We start from the raw sequence: 13,754 nt of genomic DNA, 5'->3' as shown, positions 1-13,754 counted from the left end.
TTCATTTGTACTCCTAGCTTTCTCACTTGCACACACAGCACCACTACTCTACTTACTACCACAAGTACTCTTACCAACCACTTAAAAACTACCACCATTCACTCTTTGTTTCTTTCCTCGAAGGTTGCAAAAGACGTGAGACTAGGCCGAGATAGTCGAGTCCTGAAAGGGTCGAGACGTTCGAGACGGGGTTTGGACAGGTGTCGAGACGGACGTTGACCAAAGTTGACTTTTAAATATATAAGTATATAAATGTATATATGTGTATATCTGTTAAAGCCAACAACTTTAATTGACTAATTTGTACCCATAATCTCTATCACCGTTAATATAATACAGAAAATTCAAACTCAAATACGACAAATTGGACCGATTTTACCGACTTTCTGGTTTTTCCGAATTTTAAGAGACTTTGACCTTATTTTTTTAAACTTTGACCCGAATTTTGACCGTTAACTGTCATATTAAACGGTTTTCTTCGAGACGGGACGAACTAGTCACTAAACTGTCGCAATGGCATCGCAACGATTCGAGACGGGGTGTTTTGTAACTGTGCTTTCCTCTAACAATGGCTGCTAACCAAAATGAACCAACCCCGACCAAAATTGAAGAAATCTTAAGCTTTCAAATTCAACTGTAACGAAACACCATCCCCCAAAATTGTTTCATCGTCGCTACGCCAGCAGGAAATGTTCCGCCGCCGCTCAACCTTTCGTCATGTCCGTCACCATTGTATTCTGCTTTTTTCATCTATAATGGTGAGTTTTTTCCCCAATTGATTGTTACTCTTTTTTGATTTCTTTTGTTTTTTCAGGTTCTGCTTTGTTTGTCGATTTTGTAGCTTCACGGACATATTTAAATTATCTAATATTTGTTCTTCGACTGTTTGATTTTAGTTGAATGTTTGTTGTTTTGATTATTTTCTTCGTGTTTCCAGGTTCGTTGCTATCGATTGTGTTGTGTAGGTACCGTTTTAATCTAATTGTAGTTTTCATTTGTTGTTTGTTAATTTTTCCATGAATTGTTACTCATTGTTGTATGCGTTTGTAAATGCTTGTTACAAAAGTTTGCTACAAAATTTTGTCTTCCCTGTGTAAAATTATCTTTATATTGTGTATATTATCAATATTTTAAACTTAAATGGCATCTAAAAAAGACAAAGAAAAGTAGTAGTTGATGTACATTTGCTTGGTAGAGGTGCTTCTTTTTCATGCATATGAACTGTTTGATTAAATGCTTGAACAAAACCTGATATTATTACTATTCGTCTTAACTTGTTCACACTATGTGGTCGTCCAACCATTTGTAGAATATGGAATCTACCTTGAAGAATACCGAATGTTCTCTCCACATCTTTGCGTGCACTTTCTTGAAATTGTTTGAATTTTGCACGTGGCTCATCGGTTGGTGTCGAATACGCCTTGATCAATGTTGCCCAATCTGGGTAAATCCCATCGGCTAAATAATAACCATTCAAGTAATCATGACCATTAACAGTAAATGGAGCAAATGGTGCATTTCCATTTTTGATGTCATCGAATAATGAAGATTGATTCAAAACATTCACATCGTTGTTTGCACCCGCAGCACCGAAGAATGCATGCCAAATCCACGTATCATATGAAGCAACGGCTTCAAGAACAATGGTTGGGTGTTTTTGATGACCACTCGTATATTGCCCTTTCCAAGCAACTGAACAATTTTTTCACTTCCAATGCATGCAGTCAATGCTTCCAAGCATTCCCTTGAAACCGTGCTTTTCTTCATGAGCGCTATATAAGCGAGTTATATCACTACTAGTTGGTTTCCTCAAATATTCGTCAACATAAAGTTCCAGAACACACTTATAAAACATATTTGGACATATTATTGATGTGGCTTCAGACATTTGTAAATATTCATCAAACATGTCTGCTGCTGTACCATACGCCAATTGACGCAACGCAGATGTAATCTTTTGCTCAGTAGTAAAACGTAGTCTACCAAGCGCATCTCTTTTTTGTTTAAAATACTCGAAATGACTAGGTAAAGGTTCTACATCATAACTAAGTATGTCATTTTGGATGCGTAAAAATAAATCTCTACTCATTCTAAAACGTCTTCTAAACCAACGATCAAGATAAGTTGGATGCTCTAAAAAATAATGTTTGTGTAAATTTTTACCTGCTTCTTCACGATCTCTACGTAGGTAAACTCGACGCTTTCGAACTCGGTCTTCGTTGGCAGCTTCTTCAGCATCCAATTCTTCGGCCATTTCTCGTAAAAAATTCAAATCCTCTTCATCGTCGGAATCTCAAATATTAAACATTTGGAACAACCCACGTACCATTTTATTTTTTTGAAGTATAGAATAGGAATTTTAATAATATTGAATGAAATGTGTGTGAATAATGGTATAAGAGTTGGGGTATTTATAGAAAAAAAAAAGAAAAAAAAAATCAAACGGCTAGTTCAACGGCTCCAGACACGTGACATTCACCCATTCGCAATTCGGCCCATCACCTGCATGTGATGGAGCCATCGCGCCGGCCACCTTCAACCACCATCGCGCCCCATAGAGGGGTGATGGAGGGCGTGATTGGACCAAAAACTCTCCATCACGCTGCACTAATTCACGTCTAAATCTTGAAGATTTGCATATTAATAATTACTAGTAATAACTATCACTTGTACTGAAAATATAAACGAAGTAATAAGTATTATCAATTTATAATTAAATAATATTCGGGTTCATAGGTAACCCGCGGGTAGATCAAACGGGTGTCACGGGTTTACGGTTCGGGTTTTACCCGTGACGGATATGATATATCCATGCCCGCCCGTGACCCGTCAATGGGTAAAAATTTTTACCCGACCCGTACCCACCGGTCATTTACTTTTTCTTTTACCCACCCATCACGGGCACGGGTACCCGTGGGTCACGGGTTTTTTTCGCCCATTGCCATCCCTATGTGTGCAGTGCATGTAATCGATGCAAATACTCAACGCTATCAAGGCCAAGACGGAGGTACCCCAGGTAATGGCTAAAGGACTCCAATTCGTGGAAGTTTATGTTCGAGAAAACCGGGTACGAGCTTTGGTAGATACGGGAGCTACTCATAACTTTGTCTCCACCGAGGAAGCTAAGAGATTGGAGATTAAAGAGATAAAGGAGGGCGGAATGATGAAGACGGTGAACGTGAATGGTAAACCGATTAGTGGGGTGGCTAAAGATGTGCAAGTGAAGATCGGAGAAAGGGAAGGAACGATTGATCTATCGGTCGTGCCTATAGACGACTTCAAGTTAGTACTTGGGATGGAATACCTAGATAAGGTACGCGGTTTCCCTATGTTGTTCGCTAACTCACTGTGTATCTTGGATGGTGGAAAAACTTGTATGGTGTCAACCGAACATGGAAGCAAGAGTGCATCCAAGTCACTTTTGGCCATGCAATTCAGGAAGGGATACAACAAGAATGAGACTTGCTATTTAGCGGTAGCAAGGCAAGAGACGGCCGAAGAAAAGGGAAAACTAGAGGTACCCAAGGAGATTGAGAAAGTCCTTGATGAGTTCAAGGATTTCATGCCTAAGGAGTTACCAAGGAAGTTACCACCTAGGAGGGAGATAAACCATGCGATCGAGTTGGAGCCGGGATCAAAACCACCTTCCAAAGCCCCTTACCGAATGCCTCCACCCAAGTTGGAGGAGTTGTGGAGACAACTCAAGGAGTTATTGGATGCGGGATATATCCGTCCCTAAAAATCCCCTTATGGTGCGCCGGTGCTATTTCAAAGAAAGAAGGACGGGTCCTTGCGAATGTGTATAGACTACCGAGAACTAAACAAGGTAACTATCAAGAACAAATACCCAATTCCACTTATTGCTGATTTGTTCTATCAACTTGGGAAAGCGAGATACTTCAGCAAGTTGGACTTGAGGTCGGGATACTATCAAGTTCGAATTGCCGAAGGAGATGAGGCTAAGACTACTTGTGTGACGAGGTATGGCGCTTATGAATTCCTAGTCATGCCCTTTGGCTTAACCAATGCCCCTGCCACATTTTGTACTTTGATGAACAAATTATTTCACCACTTCCTCGACAAGTTCGTCGTGGTGTACTTGGATGACATAGTCGTGTATAGCGACACCATGGAAGATCATGTGAGGCACTTGAAACAAGTATTCCAAGTACTAAGGAACAACGAGTTGTATGTGAAGCTAGAGAAATGTTCATTCGGATTAGAGGAGGTGGATTTTCTTGGACATCGAATTAAAAATGGGAAGTTACTCATGGACGGGGCTAAGGTCAAGGTAATTCAAGAGTGGGAGGCACCAACGAAGGTGACTGATTTACGATCTTTCCTTGGTTTAGTAAACTACTATCGTCGTTTTATCAAGGGATACTCGGCGAAAGCGGCTCCATTGACAGAATTGTTAAAGAAGAACAAAGCTTGGTTGTGGGATGAGAAATGTCAAGCAGCATTCGAAGAGTTGAAAGGAGCGGTCATGGAAGAACCGGTGTTGAGACTTCCGGATGTGACCCAATATACCCAAATCAAGGAAGGCCCAAGAAACTTATGGAAGCTCTCTAGATCTTTCCCATTGCTTCTTCCATGGAATGTCCATGGAAATATCTAGACACATGTATATACTTGAGACTTCTAGTACTTAGATCATAGCCATTGATTTAGTTTCATCTTAGCCATCCATTTTGATGTAAGAGTAGTATAAATAGGGGTGGCCTCATTTGGCACACCACACCTCAAAACTCAAGTATTCTCTCTTGTGAAGCTTTCATAATCAATATAAGCATTTTCTTTAAGTTCCTACTTGTTCACTATTTTGTTCTCTTTTAGTCACTTGAATCATTAGAAGGTCCGAGCTAGGCTGACTTAGTAGAGACTAAGTGCCGCACGGTGAGCTTATCGAGATAAGTCTGTGACACATAGCTAACATCATGTTGTGCTGGCATGATCCGCGGCTGTTAAAAAGTCAAATTCAACATCAGTTTAAAGAAAAAAAATTAAAATTTTTAACTTAAGTAAACACCACAAATTAGCAGGTTACAAATCTGATATCGGGTCATTCAACCATGGGTCATAGGGGATCAAATATACATGGTTTAGATGAAATGGTTTACAATTTTAAAGTAAAAAGCCTAAAACTTTAATGAATATACACAACTTCGGTAAAACATGTTTACCTGCTGATGAGCTAGGCCAAGATTATATGCTGAGCCATAGCTAACATCATGTTGCGTTGGCATGATCCACGGCTATTAAAAAGTCAAATTCAACATCAGTTTAATGAAAAAAATTAAAAGTTTTAACTTACGTAAAAACCACAAATTAGCACGTTACAAAACTGATTTCGGGTCATTCAACCATGGGTCATTGGGGGTCAAATATAGATGGTTTAGATGAAATGGTTTACAATTTAAAATAAAAAGGCTAAAACTTTAAAGTTTATACACAACTATAGTAAAACGTTTTTACCTGATAAAGCTAAGCTTGAGCCAGTGCATCCTCATAGAGAGTGTGAGCCAGTTGAGCCAGCTGTCCAGCTGGTTCAGCATGCCCAACCGGTCCAGCCGGTTCAGCCGGTTCAACCGGTTCAGTCGGTTCAGCCGGTTCAACGGGTTCTGCCGGTTGTTGAAACGACTGCTCATAAAACACCTCCTCTAAAGGTAAGAACGCATTATCAACGTTATCATTCATGTTCATCACTTGGATTCTGTAATAAAATAAACAATTGATGAACTCGTTAGTATAAGCCTGAACTTACTGATTTACAGACGTAAAGGATTGACCTGATTTTGGGACGTAAATGCTATATTGAATTGATTACTGACTCAAATCAAGAAAAATGAGACGTTAAAGATTAATAATTAAATCATTTTATCAATAATTTTGAGTGTTAAAAAGTAAAACAATTTATCATCAAGAAATCAATTCTGTGATAGAATTAAAAAATAAATTGATTTGTAAGCATTAAAATGCACAATTTAAAGCTATGAAATATTGATAGTGTCTCTATTTCATAAGTTAAAATAATTTTGTAACAAATCAACGATTATTGCAAACACATAATCATACCTATATGCAAAAAGATACAAAAAGTTCGATTCAAGAACGTACTTGTCATCAAGAATTTAAACGCACAATTTAAAGAATTAAAGTTATAAATAAACAATGTCTCTATTTCATGACTTAAGATAATTCTGTGAACAATTAACGATTACCGCAAACACATAATAATACCTATTAGCAAAAGATAAAAAAGTTCAAATATTTGAAGAACGTTCTTGATTGCAATTTGATAAAAAGAAATAAATTCAATACTTGAATCGTAACTTCAACGCATGTTGAAATTCTTCTGCAACTTAGTATTGACGATCACCAGAGAATGTGTTTGAAGATTTGGATAGTGTGTATGATTTTGTTTATGAAATTGGATATTAGTAATATACTGAAACCAAGTGAGCGAGCGCGTGCTTAATTTTCAAATTAGACACGTGGAAACACCGGATTGCTCCAATGAGTAACAAACTTAACAAACTCTAACCGTTATTACTGTCTTTTGGTAGTATTATATTCCCAACGATATTTAACGGTATTATTATTTATTTACTGAAAACTGTAATTTTTAACTTTAACATAACACCATTCTTAATGGTGATGAGGTGATGAGTGTTTTGTGAGGTACAATACTGATGTGGCAAAGGTGATGGTTATATGACGTGATGAAGTTTGTAGTGTTATGACGTGATGATTGTGTGATAAGTTAATTGGTCCCACATTTTTAATTTCTTTTTCATTTTTTTTATAACTTATTATTATTATTATTATTATTATTATTATTATTATTATTATTATTATTACTATTATTATTATTATTATCAGAATTTCATAATTTTTTTTAAACAACACTTTTATTAATAACATAAAACGATTACATTTTTTAAAAATTGTAACGACCCAACCCGTTATCCAACCGAAAACACTTAAATTTTTTTTTATTTTATAAAAAGTCCAGTTTCAGACATATGGAGCGCCGCTCCAAAGTGGCATGTCCACTTCCTTTTTATGCTCGTTCGTAAAACACGTTTCTCAACACTTTTAAATGAAATAAATTATCATAACACGTCAATATAAGTAAAACTAAGAATTTCCCACAAAAAAATCGAGTTTTATAACACCAGGCCCACATCGACCCGAATTACGACAAAGTGACCATTTCGATCCATTTTAGTTTAATACAAAACATAATCCGAGCATGGCGATTGGGGATACGCTACTCAATCCTAATCAATCCAAAAGCACGTCTTCTAAAGCAACCTACGCAAGTCACTAGTTCTCATGCTTACCCGAGCCTCCACCTCCGCTCGAATCTATAAAAAAAGTAAACAACGAGAGGGTAAGCTAACGCTTAATGAGTGCAATAATTATACACATACATATATAATTTACCTACTTGCACTCCCTTACCCAAACCACAAGTTAAACCCACAAGTCAAAGTATAGGAAACTTGCATCAAACAATCTTACCACAATAATCTCGTATATCAAACATAAATGCTAGTAACATCTATCGTCCCACAATTACCTTGTATAACAATTCGCACGAGCTAGAATCATCAAAATCGTACAACTAGCAACACCATTAGCATAATAATCATAATAATAATGAAATGCTAAACATCAACACGTGAAAACCATGGTTAACCAATAATCGCAAGGGAATGACCTCGCGAAAAAGTCATCGGTGTTCATAACATCCGTTAGGTCCCAAAAACGGCTATGGTATGCTAACCCTCGAGGTGTTCTAAAAACAGCTATAGCATCACCCACTAGTGTTTCAAAACGGCTATGGCATCACTTGATCATCGTATGAGTAAGAACCGGCTATTCGGTTAGCGCCAAAAAACGGCTATGGTATGCTAACCCCGAGGTATCCCAAAACGGCTATGGTATTCCCCCAAAGTGTTCCAAAACGGCTATGGCATCACTTAATAGCGGTTATTACTCACACCATGTGCACAAAACGGCTATGTGCACAATTAACAAATAATAATATGTGTATATACATATATATATATATATATATATATATATATATATATATATATATATATATATATATATATATATATATATATATATATATATATATATATATATATCGGGTTACACAAACCTCAAGTCGCATGTTATCGCACAAAAATCCGGCTATTGTGACACTATTCCCAAAGGTATCCAAACGGCTATCGTCACATCGATCTGCAACAAAACCTTACTATTGTGCACATCGCGCACAAGCAAATAAATTATATACATACATGTATAACTATTCCACTCACCTTGAAGTCTTGATGAAAGCAAGCCATATCCGTTGCCCCTCCAATGAAACGTACCTAATCCATTATCATAATAATAAACAACACAATTTGGGTGGATTACAAACCAACCCATATTGACACCTAGTGCAATATCGACCCGATTGTACTTCCAAGTACAACACATGCCCAAACTCGCCAATAATCACTAACTAGAGTGATAATGGTTCCAATAACGCCAATCAAACCCAACCATAAGTGTTAAACACTTATCTTGCCCAAAATGACACATAAACCCTAATTTTGACCCATTTCAAAATTAGTCAACCAAAACACCCAAAATGTTTCCAACGCTTCTATAACCACTAACATTAGTGAAAATGGTTCCAACAACGCCAACTTAACTAAACCACACGTTTTAAACACTTGCCTTCACCAAAATCAATTTACAACTCTTATTTTGACCCAATTCTAAATCAAGTTTCCAACAATACCCATTTGGGTTCTTTCAATAACATAATCACTAATCATAGTGATTACACTCAAATTAAAGCCCTAATCATGGCTAAATCATCAACCAGCCCAAAACCCACCAACAACAACAATAACTAGTCACCACAAACCCACTTCATCATTTAAATGGGTTTTACAACTAACAAGCTTAAAACCCTAACTTGAATATCAAATTCATAAAGATGAAACTCGGAGTTGAGACTTACCAATACCACCAAAATGATGCCGTTGACGAGTAGAACAACTTTAACACTTGAGACTTGACCCGAATCAACCTCCTTCTTCTCCAAATGGAGCTCTCTCTCACTAGAACTTAATCTCTCTCTAGGGTTTGAAGATGAGAGTGTTGAATGGATGTGAAAATGAGTTAGGATAAGGTTTTGGATCAGTTTTGAGGTCCCCAAACCGTACATATGCGAAAGGACTATAATACCCCTCATTTAAACCCTTTAAAAAAGCTGAAAAACGCATCAGGGGCAATCGTAGCGCCGCTCCAACCTACAGATACTGTAGCCGAGCAAAAATCATGATTAGCAACTTGTTTTGGCCATAATTTTTCCACCGTAACTCCATTTTCGATGAATCAAATATCGTTGGAAATGTAATAAGATATTATTTCCAATGGTAAGGCTTTGAAACACCAACTCAAACTTTATTCGGGGTTAAAAAATTACGTTACATACCTTGTAACTCAAACAACATCCAGAATAACGTGTAACAGAAAAACGGGGTGTTACAACTCTCTCCCACTTAAACTCGATCACGTCCTTGTGATCTTCGTCACTTAACCAATCCAGACCTACACCCTATGGTCCTTCGACGTACTTCCGAACTCAAAGTCTACGAAATTTCCCGTAACCCGAAGATCTTACACCGCACTTAGGCGACCCTTCCGATGAATCACCCCTTTCAACTTAAATCGCCATTCGTGATTTACCAATCCTACCAAATCCGAGTACTGAGTCTCACTTTGTTCCCAATTCGGAACGAACTCGTGCTTCAACCACACGACATTTACAAGCTAGCACTCCCAATCTCGTACCGAGTTAGCAATTTCCTTAGTGTACTCTCACCACGTACAATGCTAATAGTAACCACGTCCCAAAATAATGTCAACAACCCAACGATGAAGACCGACAAAAAGTGAATCCTTGCGGATAACACTTACCACCTATCTTTCCCCGTAGCCGCAAACACGGCTAATACGCAACTACCGCAATTATGTGAGCAAAGCACGGCTATTGCATCGCTGATCACGTAACATGGTCCTTATGACCGAACCACCGGCGTATAAAACAATCAATAGTTCTCAATGCTAACAACATGAAGGTTATTTCACACAAAACTCAAGGTGTACAAAAACGGCTATTGTCACACCCTCAAGTACACGAAAAATGACTATCTTGATATATCCGTAGTGTGCAAAAACGGCTATTGTAACACTACCAACAATATGTGAGCGAAACACGGCTATCGCATCACTATTACCAACATGTGAGTAAAAATCGGCTATTACTCACAACCATGTGCACAAAACGGCTATGTGCACAATTCATACAGGCAATTAAAATCATAAACATACAAGTAACGGTTCTTTCTGGAAACCGCCTACCATCAATCACAACCAAGGGTGGCTAACGAAGAGCTAATCCTTTCGGATATCTCTCATCACCTAACACAAGTCAAACGTGGTCAACTGAGAGATAAACCCAAATAAACACATACACGTAATTACCTCGTAATACACAAAATAGCTATTGTGTAACTACTACCCAAAATGTACGACAATGAGGCATCGTACTCTTTCTCAAAGTTCCATTACGCTACCTCGGTAGGAATACAAATCCTTAATGAAGTTGACACAATTTCCTTGATATAACATTACCAACTTCCTCGTGTGGTAGTACAAACTCCCCCACTTAGAACTCCGTTCCTCAATCAAATCGCCAAGATTACAAAGTCAAGCGATTTCACCATTTACCGATGTACACGACCATACTTGGCGTCGGTCCGTCTCCCCGAATTCTCAAGAATTCAATTCAATAATAATAGAAACTAACGCCTACCGTCACCCGTTTGCGCCACTTAAGCGATGACACAATGTCAACATGACACTCATCTTTTTAGAACGAAATTACTGCTACCTGCAAGGTAGAGTTTTCCAACTATCAAATTCTTTCTACCCATCACCACTACAAAATCATCCGGCCGACGATACACACATGCTCACCCTCCTAGAAAAGAGTGACTATTGCTCCAACAATGAATGCCTACCGCCTTGCATCTCATGGTGCGTACGTCATCAAACCTTACTTTTACACTTAGCATACCAAAGATTTCGGATCGGCCTTCACCACTTCATACCAATCATTCATTAACACGAACACAAGCATCCCTCTTATAGTCGTCCGATTGCTATAGCTCGTAAAATTTCCACTTAGTCATTCATGTACATAAGGGTTTCAGTAAGGTACGCTAAGAACAATGTAACCACAACCATCGAAGTCGCACATCACGCCCGCAGGTATGAGAAGGCACCTGACATCGCATTACGTAGACTCCATCACCATCATACATCGAGGTCAAATAACTTGATCTCTAGGGTTCCATTCAGCCGATGAACCTCATGGTTCACCATCTTTACTACAAAAGCGAAAACGCACTCACAACCTAACACCAAAGCCCGTTCTCATGGCTTGGTAGGATCATTTTCTCAATCACTAAGGAATGCTTGGTTGTACCAAGTCTTATGCCCTTCGTCCATCAATACAACCGTCATCGAGGGTGTTCCCATTAGGAATGTCACCCCTCATTTACAAACTGAAGCAGCATCATCGACGCGCTTCATCACTAAACATCAAATAGTCCCGCTCTAACCTCTTAACCCGGTCTTCAAACAACTCGGGACACTCCGACTTTCGGTGTCCTTCTCTTTGGCAATTGAAGCACACCGTGCCATCCCCCTTTGGCACCGAACATTCCCAAAACTCGTGACCTCTCACGCCACAATTGTAACACCTAGTAGCATTGGAATCCGATATACTCGCCCGTATACTACCCGTGCTCACACTTGCGCCTATAGTTCTCTTATTTGGAGCACCATACGAATCAACCCTTCTCTTACTTGAAGGTTCGCTAACCGTCGATGAAGGTGGTTCAAAACCTCTAGCCACGGCGAATAACTCCGCGAACGACTTCACTTGACCAAAGGCTAATTCTGCTCCGCAAGTCATCATTCAAAGTTTGATAGAAGTCTCCCATCAACACACAATCATTCCCAATATACTCCGGGCAAAAACGAGCCTTCGCCATATAGGTCGTCTTAAAAGTATTCAAGTCCATAGATCCTTGTTGCAAATTTCGCAACTCATCACGTAAATCTGACAAATCGGCTTGCGTCCGGAAATCCACGAAAAATTCCTTCTTAAAATCGTCCAACTAAACGATTCACCACCCACAATATAAATTTTACCATCCAACTAAACCTTCACCCTACCCCGCAACAAGTTAGTAGCGAGTCTTGTCCTCCTCTTCTCGGGAGGGCATTCAATAGTGCGAAAATGTAGTGACCCGGAAATTTCCGACCAAATTTAAACCAAATTCTTAAATGATTTCGATACGATAAGCAAAGTGTATTAAACCAAGTCTCAAAATGTTTGAACTATTTTTCATGAATGCATTTAACCTTTGACTGTCCTCGACGATTCACGGACAATTGTTGTAAATAAATATGTATATATATAAATGTAAGTATATATAATAAATTGTAAATATAAAATAAACAATAGAATTAAATATGTAATATAGGATACAAAATAATTAAGTGTAAATTTAAAATGAATCTATATATAATTATATATGATCTCTATGAATAACTATTATTATATGTATATTGTAATATATATATATATATATATATATATATATATATATATATATATATATAATTTATAAATAATAAATAAAGGTTATCATATTATATATAATTATTAAATATAAAATATTACATAATTAATAATATATAATAAAAGTTAAGAATAAAGTTGTCATAAGAACTTTCATTATTAATACAATACTAATATCAGTATTAATATTAGTTTTATGTATATATATTATAATTGTAATTTAAATATTATCAGTTATTATAATTGATATTATTATGTAATAATCCTATGATTATGGTTAATATTATTATTATTAAGAATTATAAATAATATGATATTATTAGAGTTATCATTGATAATACCACTATTATATTATAATAAGTAGTAAAATTTTGATTATTACTTTTATATAATTACCAATAACATTAAAATCATGATTTTTTATAAATATTCTTAGAAAGTAATACAACTCATTATCGTATCATTAATAATATTATTATTATTATCATTCTTATTAATGACTATTACAAAACTTATTAAAAATTATCATTTTTAGTTATTATTAATAACATCATACGATTATCAAGATATTCTTTTAGATTTATTATTTTAAATATCTTGTTATTAATAATTAATGTAATTATCATTAATTAGTATTAATTTTATTAATAATGTATTTATCATTTATAAAATACATAAATCATATAAAAAGAAAAAGGCATGTAATCTGTTTCCAATCCATATCAAACTGTATATAAATTTGTCTCTTTGTTAATAATCGTGTAAAAAGAATCAGATTACAAACAGATGTATCCAAATCTGTTATGCATCGACATCATCTTTTTTTTTTTATATTTCTTATATCGTACTTCTTGTCTGCACCATTAGAGATATCGAATTCCATTTTGTTAGTATAACCCAGCTGGTATCCATTATTAATTCACTCCAAACACATTACAAAGAATAGGTAGCAGTTCATAAGAAAACACATAATCAAAGTTTATTTTTATTTTTTTTCAAATATCTCTATTCTTGAACATAA

General features: G+C 36.6%; 2 protein-coding genes across 2 annotated transcripts; one reads left to right on the top strand and one right to left on the bottom strand.

Annotated features, from left to right (window-relative positions):
• Positions 1-1,147: 1,147 nt before the first annotated feature.
• Positions 1,148-2,254, bottom strand: LOC139843012 (uncharacterized). The gene is made up of 3 exons (XM_071833101.1): positions 2,164-2,254; positions 1,753-2,034; positions 1,148-1,692 (listed from the first exon to the last, which is right to left on the bottom strand). The coding sequence occupies exons 1-3, from the start codon at positions 2,252-2,254 to the stop codon at positions 1,148-1,150; spliced, it is 918 nt and encodes a 305-aa protein (XP_071689202.1).
• A 717-nt stretch (positions 2,255-2,971) lies between these two features.
• On the top strand, positions 2,972-3,739 carry LOC139843007 (uncharacterized). The gene is made up of 2 exons (XM_071833097.1): positions 2,972-3,282; positions 3,439-3,739. Exons 1-2 carry the CDS (start codon positions 2,972-2,974, stop codon positions 3,737-3,739), a joined length of 612 nt encoding a protein of 203 aa, XP_071689198.1.
• Positions 3,740-13,754: the final 10,015 nt, after the last annotated feature.

Source organism: Rutidosis leptorrhynchoides, chromosome 1 (genome assembly GCF_046630445.1).
Source record: "Rutidosis leptorrhynchoides isolate AG116_Rl617_1_P2 chromosome 1, CSIRO_AGI_Rlap_v1, whole genome shotgun sequence".
In the NCBI taxonomy this organism is placed as follows: Eukaryota; Viridiplantae; Streptophyta; class Magnoliopsida; order Asterales; family Asteraceae; genus Rutidosis; species Rutidosis leptorrhynchoides.
This window is presented reverse-complemented; position numbering and strand designations above follow the sequence as displayed.

What these genes read in the sequence shown, in the direction of transcription:
- LOC139843012 (XM_071833101.1), bottom strand. Translation starts at nt 2,254, where the DNA reads ATGGCCGAAGAATTGGATGCTGAAGAAGCTGCCAACGAAGACCGAGTT. An exon ending in TAGAGATCGTGAAGAAGCAG is followed by an intron (nt 2,035 to 2,163) that starts GTAAAAATTTAC and finishes GTTATGATGTAG; the next exon opens with AACCTTTACCTAGTCATTTC. An exon ending in CGCTCATGAAGAAAAGCACG is followed by an intron (nt 1,693 to 1,752) that starts GTTTCAAGGGAA and finishes AAAATTGTTCAG; the next exon opens with TTGCTTGGAAAGGGCAATAT.
- LOC139843007 (XM_071833097.1), top strand. Translation starts at nt 2,972, where the DNA reads ATGCAAATACTCAACGCTATCAAGGCCAAGACGGAGGTACCCCAGGTA. An exon ending in GTGCCTATAGACGACTTCAA is followed by an intron (nt 3,283 to 3,438) that starts GTTAGTACTTGG and finishes CATGCAATTCAG; the next exon opens with GAAGGGATACAACAAGAATG.